Source organism: Coenobita brevimanus, chromosome 19, assembly GCF_032717465.1.
Source record: "Coenobita brevimanus isolate Jiangsu-jjx chromosome 19, ASM3271746v2, whole genome shotgun sequence".
In the NCBI taxonomy this organism is placed as follows: Eukaryota; Metazoa; Arthropoda; class Malacostraca; order Decapoda; family Coenobitidae; genus Coenobita; species Coenobita brevimanus.
The window spans coordinates 29,417,194-29,432,188 of NC_136972.1; the positions used below are offsets into that span (position 1 = coordinate 29,417,194).

The window sequence follows — 14,995 nt, forward strand, 5'->3', positions numbered from 1 at the left end:
TAGTAGTAGTAGTTGTTCCCAAGGCAGTCTGGCCAAACAGCCCGGTCAAACAATAGAGTTCGCTCGCACAGTGCACGAGAGACTGGGCGGTCCGCAACCTCGCGAAGTGTGAATTCCCGCACTGAGAATACACAATCCCATGGGAAAAATAACATACGGGCAGTACCCTCTCATATCTGGACCTTTTTTTGGCCCATAGAGACATAAAAAAGGTCAAATTTTTCAGACATTGTACTACCGCACTGTGCATGAGCCTTGTCTCTAATGTTGCGCCCACTGCCTCCCTCCTCATGCTGTGCAGTGGAATGCCCCAGGAATTTCTGTGTGTGTGTGTGTGTGTGTGTGTGGGGGGGGGATTGCGTCCTAATGGAAAATGGCATTTTTGAGCCACTCCTTCCCTCTACCTCGCATTCTGTGAGGTAAAGTTGCGCATTCAAAGTTTCTGGGTATGATTTTTGGTCACTCGTGCACAATGCGATTTGCACACTCTGAGCTCTCGCACTAGGGGAGTGAACTGTATATCATACAGGTGTTTTAAATGTGAAGATGAAATGGATGTCAATATATTTTTTATTAAGCACGTATCTTAATACATAAATAGCATATGCATAAGAAAATGTTAATGATGTTCACAAACTTTGAACACAGCATTAAGGAGGAACATTAGTGTGCCAAATTGAAAATTAGAGTGTTAAAACACCTGCTGTTCCTCACTAGAAATTTAATTTAAAATCCACAACTACTCCTAGCTTGAAAATTAAGCACTGAAAGACTCTCCTGGTGTTCGAATATCATCAATCTTCAGAATCATCTTCACCAGCTGCGTGGCCAGAAGAATCTGCTGCTTCTTGCTGTGAAGGGTCTCAATCACATGCTGCTCCTTCATATCTGCAAAATAAAAATAATCAACATTACCATGTGAATCCTATGTGCAATGACCTGTCACTAAAGCAACAGCTAGAAGTTCAGGTTCATCTGAACTGGGCCTGGTGGACTGCAGGTTGAAACTGTCCTCCACCTGCAGTCCATTACCCTCCTCTTGGGGGACTCAGAGGAAGTTGAAGGAAGTTTGAATACCAGGCAATGGAATGGCTCAGTTATATCAGTGTTATCACAGGAAGGCATCCCCCTCCAGCATCAACTTGTAAACATAATGCACACAATACAGTCTAAGGGATGGCACAGAAAATCTGACTGGTGAGTGCTGTCATCCTTGATTGTTTTTTGAGGCATCTAAAATTTTGGTATATTGGAAGTATAAAATTTTTTCTGTGCAAGTCTGGATCCCTCCCCTCTACCTTCTAAAAGACTGCTTAGCTTCTGCTTCTATTTTTTTTTTTCCTGGCTCTCTGGACTAGCTCATCCCATCACAGGATGGGAAAAAAGTACCAATGATGATTATATACAAACAGTAGTTGCTGTATTGGTACCGATGATCTGCGGGGTAAGGATTATGGCAACAATAAAGTGATTTGTAGCTAAATGCATCGTAACTGTACTCTTTCTCCTCTAGCTTGGTCCAAAATTACTATCACTCCACTTTGAATGCCAATAAGTACCAAAGATAAATACTTGATTATGATGCTATCCTGCAGTCACCAAGAAGTGCAATGGAAAGAAGGCAGTCCTTTTCTGTCCTCAATCTTAAGTGAAATAAGTTGTAAAAGGACAAATATTTGGTCCAAGTTAAGGTAAAGGAACTATAGCAACAACACTATATTGCCAGATGCCTTAATCCCTTGTGGGGTGGCCAGCAACAGGACCATTTACTTTTCAGTAGACTGCTGCCACAAATACTTGGAATCATGAAAGTTTTCATAAATTTCTGACCTCGGTTCTTCTGGTATACCTGGGACTGGGGGAAAATGGGGGACTTCCTTACTGTCGTCTGGTACCTCGCTGGTGAGCCCCTAAGAGTACCTTTTATAACAGTAACCTAACTGCTGTAAATACTGTATTGCACAGTATACTGCACATCTAGGAAAACTTATCAGATTTAGCATATACCATTCTTCACTTTAATCTCTTCGTCACGAGCTTAACCCATTAATTACTTCGCCATGAGCTATCTATCCACCAGTACTATATCTGAGTAGTAGTAGGAACTTTGAAGCTTTTGATGTCCTGGGTACATCCTCATATACTCCTACAACCTAAAAATGATGTACAGGGTAATCCATCATGGCGAAGGGGTGAATGTGATTTATAAAAAAAATATCATTTTATGTGTGCAGTGTGCCAGGGAGAGCAGGTGGAGATTGTCAGGAGTGAAAGGATTAAACTCATTGGTGAGTCTCGAGTGTGTGGAAGAGTTTTGTTATTTGGAAGACACGTTATGTGCTGGAGATGGAGTTAGCTCTGTGGCTAGGGTGAGAAGTGGTTGGAAGAAGTTCAGGGAGCTGTTGCCTCTCCTGACATTGAGAGGGCTCTACCCACATGTTAGGAGGTCTTTATATGCAGCATGTGTTAAGTGTATAATACTGTATGGTTATGAGACCTAGGCAGTAACGGAAGAGGATATTCGCAGGCTCAAACGTGCAGAAATGACAATGAGATGGATGTGCAGTGCGTCCCTGTGTGCAAGGCCTGGGGGTGGGGGAGCTGGGTTTACACTGGAAGAGTTGAGAGGTAGGATGGGACTGGAGTGTATTGGTGTTATGATGAGGAGGGGTAGATTGAGGTGGTTTGGGCACATGGAGAGGATGGGGGATGATAATAGGGTGCAGAAGGTGAGAAGCGTTAATACTGGAGGTGGGGTTGCGAGGGGCAGATTGAAAAATATGTGGGATGAGGTCATTAAGTGTGACCTCAGGGTTAAGGGACTGAACAGGGAGCTGGGCTGGAGTCAAATATGAATTGAATTGGAATTATTAAAAAAAAAAAACTGAATTGAAATTGAATTGGAATTGAGACAAACATATAAATAAAATTAATTGAACTGCATTGGAATTGATATCCAGTAAGGAAGACTGATCCCCTTGGCTACCGGAAGGCCAAGCAGCCTGAGTTTCCCGTCCTCACCATGCGTGCAGCAAAATAACTGGCCATTTCTGCTACATCGGCTCCTGTGCAACGAATATTCGCCACTGCTGGCAAGCCCTTCAGGCCAGAGAGGTGCAGTTTAGGAGATAAAAGATTTGAGCAACTTATTATGATCATCCTCAGTAACTTGGACTCATTCTTGTTTTGTTTACTAATACAAAGAATTAAACAATTTGAACTTTTAGTTCGTAACGAATGTAACTGGTCTGTATGGTGGAGCATTTTTGATAATAAATAAATTTGTTAATGTGAAACCTCATTTTTATTTCTTTCTGTCAGATTAATGGTAATGGGTAGTTTAAAATTTATTCTGAATTGAAAACATTTTAACTGAATGAAATATCGACCATAATAACTGAACTTAATTGGAACTCAAGATTTTCTTTCTTACGAATGAATTGCACTGTATTGGAATTAATTCACATTTTATTCTGAATTGGAATTGAATTGAACTGACAAAAATGAATTGACCCCGGCCCTGATAGGAAGGCTGCCATAGATCGAGAAGCACAGAGAGCTGCCATAAGTGACCAAGGCCGACACATGCAAGAACGTTGGAGCCTTCAAAAATGAAACAAAACAAATGAGCATTTATGACTGGCTACTTTACACTGGAAAGAAATGAGGAGTTAAACTGGCACTTCCACCATTACAATATTGTAATTGTTAAAATGCACGAGCTAAGCGGAGCTGGCCATCATACTCGTACATACATCGTACTCGTACATACATCGTACTCGTACATACAAATCAGACATTCTTAGGTGATTTTTTATTTATTTATTTTTAATTACTTGAAAACTACTGGGCGTATCAAACTGCCATGGTCCTCATTAGAAAGCTCATGAACCTGTGCATATAGACATGTACTTTGCAACTGCATGTCCCTGGAAAAATTTCGTGCAGTGATGTTGGGAAGTTATTAGATGCTAGTTCTCACCTAAATAAGGTTTATTCTCAATTCATTTTTGTAAATTTATTCATCTGTTTCATATATTTCTTTCCTGCTTATCTTATATATAGTGTAAACTTCAGCCAAGATGATAGGCTACGATTTATAACAACACCTGTACAAGCATTTTCCGAGGTTAAATTGGCCTTGGAATTTTTTCCTTTCCGTGCAGGCAGAGGCAGCCTAACCAGGGTTTTGGTTTTGTGCCTGGCTTGCAAACTTGGAAACTTGTGGTGCACGAGATGGTTAAATGATATAAGTAGCCATGTCACACTGGCACGTACCAGGTCAGTCTGGGACCAATATTAAAGTATCGTTTTGTTTATAAAGGCTCCAGCATGTTTGCAAGCATCAGCTTCGGTCACGGAATGGTGGCTCTCCACTTCGCTTGATCTCTGGCAGCCTCCCTACTCAGTCCCTTATCCCTATGGTTACACCCTATGACCTCACCCCAGGTCTTTATTGGTCTGCTTCTCACAACCCTACCCTTATTGTTCAGACCTCTCACCTTCCACACCCAGCAGTCATCCTCTATCCTCTCAACATGTCCAAACCATCTCAATACTGTATACTGTACCCCTCCTCATCACAACACCAGTACATTCAAGTTCCATCCTTTCTCTAATCTCTTCAATTGCAAGTCTAGCTCCCCCAGGCCTAGCATTCAAAGGTGTAGTACACATCCATCTACTGAATGTCATTTCTGTACTACAAATATCTTATTTCTTTACCGCCCAGATTTCACTACTATACAGCATTACACTCCTAATGCATGCCGTCTCCTCCTCTATCTACCTGACATTTACCAACAATGCAAGAGGTTATTTTGCCATACTGTAATTTACTGGGGCACTCAATCTACCAGACCACCAGATACCAGCAACTATGATACATTCCACAGAATGGAAATAATAAGGCATACAATACTTACTTTTGGCCATGTGGAGAGGATGGAGGGTGAAAGACTGACGAAGAGAGTGTATGTGAGTGAGGTGGAGGGTGGAAGAGGGAGGGGGAGACCGAGGATGAGATGGAGGGATGGGGTGGAGAGGTATATGAGAGAGGGGGGTGTGAGTTGGGAGCAGGGTAGTGAAATGGCGGGGGACAGGGCGACTTGGAGGCGATTTGTTTGTGGCCACCCCAAACGGGATTGAGGCGTCTGGCAATAGATAGATAGATAGACAATACTTACCACTGGTGCCCTTGCTATTACAATCAATTCCAAGGGCTGGGTTCTTCTCAGCAACCTGCCTGGCCTTGCAGTCAGCCAATGTGTGGATCGGTGAAAGACCAGAGTTCTCAGCCAGAGCCAGAGGAATGCTCTCAAGGGCATCAGCAAAGGCACGGAAGGCATACTGCTCAAGAGTCGATATCTGCAAGAGGATATATCGGATTCAATGCACAATCGGGGGCAAAGAGGCTACCTACTACTTCACATCTACTTCTCACTTTCCCATGGTGGTTAATATTCCAAAGCTGAGAGGGATGCAAATGGTGAGTACCAGTACCAGTGAAGAATCTCAAATGTAACATATGAAGATGTTGGTGTATTGCTTGATAACAGTGAAAAGGATCTTTACAGAGTAGTTCAGTTTTGTGGATTGCTTGGTTTGAAATTAATCATCATCATCCTACTTCCCAACCAAACCCCCCACCTGCAGATGGTCTCAAGAAAGCAAGGAAATGGAAAGCATATCATTAAGGGAGAACTAATCAAGAGCATGCTCAACGAAAAGGGTTACACAAAGTTCATTCCAAAATTTTTTATTTTCCAAAACACCTTTGAACCCATGTGTTATGGTTTATGGGCCTGTATATATTTCCTAAGTTTGTAAGTGGGACAAGGTGCAGTAAGACAAAAATATGGATTATTTATTCATTTACCGGTGCTAAGTGGGGGCACTCACTATCCACTCACTCGATGTAGTGCTGCTCTCAGATGTCTGCCCCTTCCTCTCTTCGTTCTTTCTTTCCTTCCTTCCTCTTCTGTCTTTCTTTCCTTCACTCTTTCCTCGTCCTTCTGCCTATGGGTGACTTTACATTCCCCTTCTGTTTTCCTTTCCTTCATTCTTTCCTCTTCCTTCTGCCTATGGGTGACTCAACATTGAGTGACATGGCAAATGGTTTCCTGTACACCAGGAAACCATTTACAATGCTGGATGGTAACCATACAACCAAATTATGGCACCTGGTGATTTAGTGGGCAATCAAGGCACTCCAATCAGTTTGAGTCAGTGAAGGTTTATATCCAAGGGATGGTTGGGGTTTATTGCTCATGTAATGCCACTCAGGGATGAGTGAGGCTGGTCACTCTAATCTTAAATTTCAGGACCAACTTGCCTAGCCCTGGGCTCCTACACTCCTCATGGGACAACACTGGATTAGATGATGAATGAATGAATGAATAATTGATATCACATGCATAATTACATAAACACCAAATTGTTGTGCCATGTATTTGAGCCATGAAAAATTGCTATAAAAAAATGACGTGCCGCCGTGTCATCAGCCCAGAACTGCTTGGCCAACAAATGATGCATCGGCGTGTCATTGGCCTAAAATATGTTAAACACTTTCCACACTGTAAACACACCCAGCTCAATTTTTTTCTGACTGTAAGAAAGCAACTCTCTTCTCATTAGTGTTAAGCTTCCACACCACATGCTACTTCATCCAATATTTTTGTTTTTGCCTCAGTAATATATGCTTTTCTTGAGTTCTTTGTATTTTTACTGCAAGGAGGAGCTCTTGATAGATGCTTTGGAATCATAAGGGAGTTAAGTCTGGAACCACGTGGTCAGAGTTCTGGGATGAAATGAGAAAAAATGTTTCTAGACACAACAACGGCTAACAACAAGGCTGAGGCAGGCAGGTACAGGATATGCGTCACATGAGTGGGTCACAACCCTAGCAGCGAGCATCAAAAGCACCATGCACAGGCTGTAAACAAATGCAATCATCCAGAAACTGAATATACAAATGTACCACTTGTTTCTCTTGCGCAATTGAACTGTATCAAAATAAAAGAAGAAATCAAATGCTTGTGTTATTGTAAGACCCTTATTAAATCATGACACATATGATGAAAAAATATGAATACAAGAAATGCGATAGTAAGATAAATAATATTTTCAGGATCAAGTTTTAATTAAGAGGCAACAAATGATGATGCAGCTTGGAGTTTTAATACTGTAATCATTTCTCAGAGTGACCCATTCATGATGATGATGATGATGGTTATAATTAGTGTAATATTTTAAAACAATCGCCAAAAAAACTTGGAACTGGTAACCTGACTACATATTACGATTAGGTGATAAACTGGCATTCTGTGTGAAATTTGTAATTGAGTATTAGTTCCAGTTTGGTGACTTACTGGTCAGAGACACTTTAGTCATGACCATCTTGTATTAATTTAAGAATCAAGTGTATCACAAAAAGCAAAGGTAAAGTATACAGCCAGTACTCATTATGACAGTTGTGTGTTCCAAAATACTGTATTCCAATTTTTTTTAATACTATAAACTGGGTATTATCTGGAAATAAATGTTATAGGTAGCAACAGGACTTCAACAGTCCATTCCTCTGTAATTCACTTACAAAAAATGCCCGAAAAAGGCTACTTACTGCACTACACTGGGGGGGGGGAATATTGTGTATAACTGACCTTATCGGCTGCTTCGGACACAGCCAAAGCACAAGACACCTCTGCTGCTCCCCCACCATACACTATCTTGTTGTTGCGCACCAGATTTCTCACCACACACAGAGCATCATGGATACTACGCTTAGCTTCCTCAATGATCATCTTGTTGCCGCCACGAATGAAAATGGTCACAGCTTTGGTATTGGGGCACTCTTCAATCACCAGCATCCGGTCCTTTGTAGTTCCAAAGGTCAGTTCTCTCACCTTTCCACAGCTCCCTAACTTTTCTAGAGACAGTTCTTCAAACCGGGGTACTATTCTGCCATTGGTTGCAATAGCTATGAGCTCAATCTCAGGTCCCCCCACCCACCTAACAGCTGGTAGATTCTTCTGCAGCAACAGATGATTGGCTTCATCATCAAAGCCCCATTGACAGATGGCCAGGGTTGCACCAGCTGCCTTCACTTTGTCCACCATATCAACAAATTGCTGCTGCTCATACTTATAGAGAGCATTGTACTCCTCCACACTGGTCACCTCCAATTTGTGCTTGGTCTTGGGTTTGGGGGGCTCAAATGGGCAAGTAAGAATAGCCATCTTGACATCTCTGAGTTCCTTAGGCATCTGCGGGTGAGAAAAGTCCTTGTCTACCACCACTCCCTTCACCAGCATTGTGTCTTCCAACTTTCCACCAACTTTACCTTCAACTTTAATAAGTTCAAAGTTTACGTCTCGTGTTTCCATGTCTGCAACTGCCATCACGGCATTCACAGCAATCTCTGCCATTTGGCGGTGGCATCGGTTAATGATCTTGGAACCAAGGGTAGTCATAGCGGTCAAAATCAAAGGTTCTATATTATCCTTATCAACAGGAAATTCTTCAGCAATTTTCTCCAAGTTCTCAATGGCTTTCTTGGCTGCCAATTCATATCCATCAGCAATTCGGATTGGGTGGATGCCTTTATCAAGCAGATATTCAGCCTTTTCAAGTAAAGCTCCAGCCAAAACTGAAAGGAAAAAAGAAAAGTAAGGTATGTCTTCATTCAACTACAGGATAAAACTACTCAACTGGATTAATAAGCTGAAAGCTACTTTGGAGACAAGCATACTGGTAGCTAATACTGCTTACATCTTCCAGTATCTTTCTTTTAACTGATGTATCATAATACGTGGTGGATGGGAGCACCCATCATCCACTCACTCTGTGTAGGGATGCCTTATGGTCTCTACACTGAATGATAAGCCAAATGGTTTCCTCTACCCAGGACACCATTTACTATGCTGGGTGGTAACCATATAACTGGGGTTTTTGGCCAGGTTAAGTGTCCCCCAAATTTCTCTAGCTAAAATTACTTAATCATGGAAGTTGTTTCGGACAGCCTTGGAAGGCCCAATACCTGCCCAGGGCCCCAACCAAATGGGCAGATTTGCATGGCCATTTGGAATGTGAGAGGTGTGAATGAGGAGAGCATGAAGGTGGATGTGGTGAACGTTTTCAAGAGTGCGAGATATGCTGTGATGGCACTGTGTGAAAGATACAAGGGCGTGAAGTGGAGGAGTGGGAAGGTGTAAGATCGGACATGAATAGGTGAGGAAGATGCAAGGAAGGAGTTGCTTTGTTGATGAATGAGGTGTGGCAGAGTGGAAAGAGAGATTACAAATATGTCATCTCAAGGTGTATGTATGTCAAGTTCAAGTTTGAGAAGGTGAAGGTGGCAGTAATTGTGGTACATGCACTGTGTGAGGACAGAAGTGAGAGAGAGAGAAAGATAGCCTTTAGGATGAGCTGGATGAGGCAGTAGGAGAAATGCCCAGGAGCTATAAAGTGATTGTAATGGGCAATATGAATGAAGAGTGTTTATAAAAATATATACCATATAAACACGTACTGTAATGCCTGGGTAGCTATGTTAAAAAATCATATTTCTCAGCACTCACCAGTAACTACCATGGTCATGAGATGAATAAGAATCACCAAGAAGTAGTGTGAATCAACCAATAAAAGATGTCACCATTACCAAAATGCAGGGTATTTGTCAACATCTATGTACCAGATGGATGGCTATCACTTGACCCCTGGAGGTACTACTATGACATAAAATGTGGTTACAAGCTTGGAAAACAGCCAGTCATTACTTGTGGGCAGGATATATTCATCCACATGTCACCAAAGTTCAAGCTTGAATTCCACAATCACAAATCTTATTATACATCAGTACACCACAGGAATTCCTGAAGAGGAAGCAAAGCATCATTATTATGGGTGTATATTCATATCACTCACCAACAACTCCAGTAGTGCCGTCTCCAATCTCATCATCCTGTGACTGCGAGAGCTGCACCATCAGTTTAGCTATTTGGTGCTCCACATCCATCATCTTCAGAATAGTGGCACCATCGTTGGTCACCGTTACGTCGCCGTCTGGGCTCACCATCAACTTGTCCAGACCTCTGGGGCCGAGGGATGTGGACAAAATTGATGCCACACTTCTAGCAGCAAGGATGTGTGACTGGAAACAATATTAATCATCAATAACATTATCATTCTCAGGTTCGTAAGACTCAATCTAATCCCCCCAGATCATGTGGCATTTGCTGGAATAGAATACAGCTGTCCAGACCTATAGGGCCAATGTACATGGCCAGTAATAAAACCACACTACTGGCAGCATGGATATGAAACTAAAAAGGAAATCATTAAGTGGGATGATAACACTATGTCATGAATTGTTTACAGGGGGAATTATACATACATTTGCTAACTGGGGTGAGAGAGAGAGAGAGAGAAAAAAAAAAAACTTTTACACTGCATTTCTCTTGCAAATCAATAGTAACCTAGCCTAACCTGTTTGGGTACCGAGATGAAAATGACATCTTCCTTGTGGTACCTCAGTGCAACTAAAAAAAAAAATATTCTATGAGAAATACAGATGACAGAGGTATATAAAAAAAAAAAAAAAAAAAAAAAAATAAGTAGCCTAAGCAACCATGCTGCACAGTAAAATAAATATAGTAGATTCCATATACCAGACCAGTTGCCCAAACCTCGCCTACAGTAAAAATCTTTGAAAAGGTTACGAGAAATAAAATTTATGCCTTCCTCGACAGAAGATCTCTCTTCAGTGCTGGCCAACATGGTTTCTGTAAAGGAAGATCCTGCTTGTCACAACTCACCCACCACAACAAACTCCTCCACCACTTAGCAGAGGGCAAAAATGTCGACACTGCCTTCCTCGATTTTGTTAAAGCATTTGACAAGGTCGACCATGGTATCCTTCTACACAAGCTACGAGACCTAGGCATAACTGGGAAAATAGGAGTGTGGATTCACAACTTCCCCACAAGAAGATCCCAGACCGTTGTAGCAAATGGAGGCATATCAGCAGAACACTGAGTTGTGAGTGGTGTCCCACAAGATTGTTCTGGGTCCCCTACTGTTCCTAATAATGATAGAGGACACTGACAAAGAAGTTGCGCACTCCACGCTTGCCTCTTTTGTTGACGACACCAACATATGCAATAGTATCACAGCTAGTGAAGACGTAGATCTTCTCCAAGAGGACCTCGAGAAAGTCTACCGTTGGGCGGGAGAAAACAACATTACGTTCAATGATGGCACGTTCCAACTGCTTAGAAGTGGTACCAACCAAGAGATCCTCAACAACACCTCTTTGCCAACAGGTGAAAATGGGGCAATTGACACAAGCCCCCATGCAAAATGCCTTGGGGTATACCTAAGTGATGATACCACTTTCAAGCACCACATAGAGCAAAACCATCAAGAAGGCCAGAAGAATAGCTGGGTAGGCTCTTAGAACCTTCTATTCCTGGGAGGAGGAGTGCATGCTGACTCTGTGGAGGGCACTTGTCCAAACTATCCTGGACTACTGCAGTCAGCTATGGTCCCCCCACAGGATTATGGACATTCAAGCCCTTGAGTCCATACAGACAGCATACACCAGGCAAATAAAGGGCATGAAGGAACTCTCCTACTGGGACAGACTTAAAAAACTGGGGCAATATTCTCAGCAGCGATGGAGAGAAAGATACATCATCATCTACACATGGAAGGTCCTTGAAAATTTGGTAACTAACCCTTCCAACATCAGTGAGGTGGAACCACATTTTAACCAGAGGGCAGGTCAAAGGTGTGTGAGGAAAACCCCACCATCATAAGCACCAGCGAGGATCAAGACTCTCCTCTCATCCAGTCTGCCGTACATTGGTCCCAGAATCTTCAACTGCCTGCCACGAAGACTTCGGGACCTAACTAAATGCTCTGTAAAACATGTCAAAGCCCAACTGGATGAATTCCTGAGGACGGTACCTGATGAGCCGTCAGTACCGGGATACACATCACTCTGCAGAGCAATTACTAATTCATTACTGGACCAAGTGGACCTGCATCACATGGATGCCGGGTTCAGAGGCAGTGTTGGAACACCATTGCTCTGAGGAATCTCCTTGCAACACCTACAAGTAAACAAGCAAGTAAGTAATAACCAGGTACAGTACATACTGATCTGGGTGTTCATTTACTCGACTATCTTTCCACAATAATGCTTCATTTAGACTTCTCCCATCACTGTGTTCTACCTACAGAGGTGAAGAATCCTAAATGCAAAACTTCAGAAGGTACAGAGAGGATAAGCATCAATGGCAGTGTATATAATTACAGTATCTTACCAGACTATATTGCAACTTTCCTTGTGGAAATCCAACTGCAACCAGGGCAGGTCCTTGGCTGTGTTATTTTAGAGTAAAAACAAAGCGCAGATATGATTTAGTTATCCAGCAAGAACACAAATGAACCCAAACCAAGACAATCTCACAAGTTAATTTAGTTCTGGTGTGCTTAGGCTTCGTCAGGTTACTCAGGTCTGGTTTGACTAAGTTATATCTGGCACAAACACATTTCATTAAGGCTCATTGGGTTAACTATTATCTCTGTATAAGTAATTCAGCAAATTAGCTCATGACTGTCAAAAAAGCTTTGTCAGGTTTCCCTCACCCAAAACCTTGTATTCCCAAGGTCTCAAAATTCATGGATTTGTGGAGAAAGCAGCAAAACAAAGCATTTGTGAAAGTACAAGAGTTAGTCTCAGAAAAAAAAAAAAAAAAAAAAAAAAAAAAAACTGGGTTCATCCAAGAAAGTCGTGACTGTCCAAACTACAAATTTAAACTATGATTATTTAGTACCAGTATACAGTATTTAGTTCGGTAGACAACTACATTCATGGAAAAATGATCAAAGTGCACCGGCATGACGCTAATACGACTAACTCGTGATTTTCATATCCAGTTTCCCTGTATACGTATATTTGAAGCAGTAAATTCATCTGTGCCTAATTAACGGGCTGGTTTAGTAACATCACGGGGAGGCTGCCGAGATCTCACTTTGAACACTGTGAAGTTTGTGATTTTACCAAACACGCGAAAATATACCTTCGCACCTACCATTTTGCAAGACTAACTAACAAAACATCTCTTTCAGACCTTTAGATGGCTTCAACAGCTCACCAGATCTTCACAAATATAAAAATACCTCACACCTGCGTGAGGGTGAGCCGCTAATACCTTCAGAGCATCGGCGCCTGTCAGCCGCTTTTGCTGCCCTTGGTCCTTCAGGATGATAATAGGTTTGCCATATTCATCAAACACCAGCTGCCCCAGCGCCGCCATGATGCTGTTAAGGCGTCCAGGGGTGTCGGAACCCTCAGATTAAGGAGATATTCACAGACAAGGAGAAGACTATAGCCACCGACCACTCCTCCTACCGCTGTTGAGTGACTCACGGTGTACGGTTTACTTGACAGTAGGAGGAATCGGAACAGAGTCTTGTAATGGAGATCTAAGAAAGTCATCATTTCTTATAACTTTTATACATAATCTTGTCCTGCTATGGAGCTCTGTAGTAATATTCATATTAAAGTAGTGATTAACGTTACATATAAAGTCAAGTGAAGGCGAAATAAACAGGCTTCTTCATCCGTAAGCCGAGTCCACCGTACAACGAAACAACTAAATTAGAATTATCTACACCACAACAATCTAGAATAATCTGCGAGATGTGCTGTTCTTCCACTGGTGTATATATATTTCTCTAGCCTGTCTCTTTTTAGGAACTAAAAAACAGAGGAGGGGGTCCCTAGTCCCCTCACCCCGCCCCTTTTAGTCGCCTTTTACGACACGCAGGGAATACGGTGGCAGTATTCTTCCTAACACAACCTGGCCACAGAGTAGTAGTACCACCCCATAGTGCGGCCAGGTTGTGTCCCCCCCGCCACAGGGGATATTCTCCCGCATTTGGTCTGATCAGCTAGTCAGGTCAGGTGCGGGTAAGGGGATGGATCTGTTATGATGTGGCAGGGGTAAACCAGTTCTGCTGTCGGGCCCTGCTGCGGATGTCACTGATTGCATTGTGCAGTTGACCCTTGTGCGGTGTGATGCGGTGAGGATCTGTCCGTTCTCCCCTTTGGAGCTAAGATGCGAATGAATGTGTTTGAATGGATGAGTAAATGGAGAGTGAGTCGTCCTGTCTCGGCTACCTCCCTTTTCTTGGGGGAAGCAGCCTAGGTATATAGATAGATAGATAGTATATATATATATATATATATATATATATATATATCTATCTATATATCTATCTATATATATATATATATATATATATATATATATATATATATATATATATATTACTACTTAACTGATATGTATCGTCTATTACCCCATAACCTTATCGTGGAGGGAGGCCCGGGTACAAATAGAGACCACACCAGTGAACCCTTATTAATTTACCTCAGTCGCTGCATTGTAGCCTAGAGGCGGCGGGCTTCAGCTTTTGATCAGGCATGATGGGGAAGGGCTCATTTACGCCACGAGGAACGGTTCCATCTCCAGCCCTTTACCTCCACTACGTCCTCCCCCTCACTACTGCTGTCATCACACTCCCACTCATAAGAGTGGGAGTCGCTGACATAAGACAGTCATACTTTAACTTGAGAGATGGGATATTAATATTTGTTACTGGGTTCTATGTGCTAACATTATCTCCATTATCATCTGTTTCGACTCTCGGCGATCGTCAAAAGGATAAAGAAACTCTCCTTTGCCGAGTTGGGCGTAGACTATTGCACCTCCCTCGCCTTCCACTAACTTAATGATTCTTTGCCATAGCTTTCAACCGCTGGATGGGCCTGAGCGAGTATCCAGTTCCACAAGTTCACCCTGAAGCTACTCGCTTTCATTTCACTCTTAGAACTGGGTTTGTGAGAAGTAGGTCTAGGTGGATGGCCTTGAGATTCCTGTAGGACCTTGGCCTGGCAAGAGCACTCTGCAGGAACCATTAATAT

At 42.3% G+C, this 14,995-nt stretch overlaps 1 protein-coding gene across 1 annotated transcript; it reads right to left on the minus strand.

Moving 5' to 3' along the window:
• Window positions 1-547: 547 nt before the first annotated feature.
• CCT5 (chaperonin containing TCP1 subunit 5) lies at window positions 548-13,422 on the minus strand. Its single transcript, XM_080266217.1, has 5 exons — window positions 13,218-13,422; window positions 9,925-10,150; window positions 7,662-8,647; window positions 5,187-5,367; window positions 548-888 (listed from the first exon to the last, which is right to left on the minus strand). The coding sequence occupies exons 1-5, from the start codon at window positions 13,320-13,322 to the stop codon at window positions 758-760; spliced, it is 1,629 nt and encodes a 542-aa protein (XP_080122343.1). The 5' UTR covers window positions 13,323-13,422; the 3' UTR covers window positions 548-757.
• Between the last annotated feature and the right edge of the window lie 1,573 nt (window positions 13,423-14,995).

What these genes read in the sequence shown, in the direction of transcription:
- CCT5 (XM_080266217.1), bottom strand. Translation starts at nt 13,322, where the DNA reads ATGGCGGCGCTGGGGCAGCTGGTGTTTGATGAATATGGCAAACCTATT. An exon ending in CGGCACTACTGGAGTTGTTG is followed by an intron (nt 8,648 to 9,924) that starts GTGAGTGATATG and finishes TTTTCCTTTCAG; the next exon opens with TTTTGGCTGGAGCTTTACTT. An exon ending in TGTCCGAAGCAGCCGATAAG is followed by an intron (nt 5,368 to 7,661) that starts GTCAGTTATACA and finishes ATCCTCTTGCAG; the next exon opens with ATATCGACTCTTGAGCAGTA.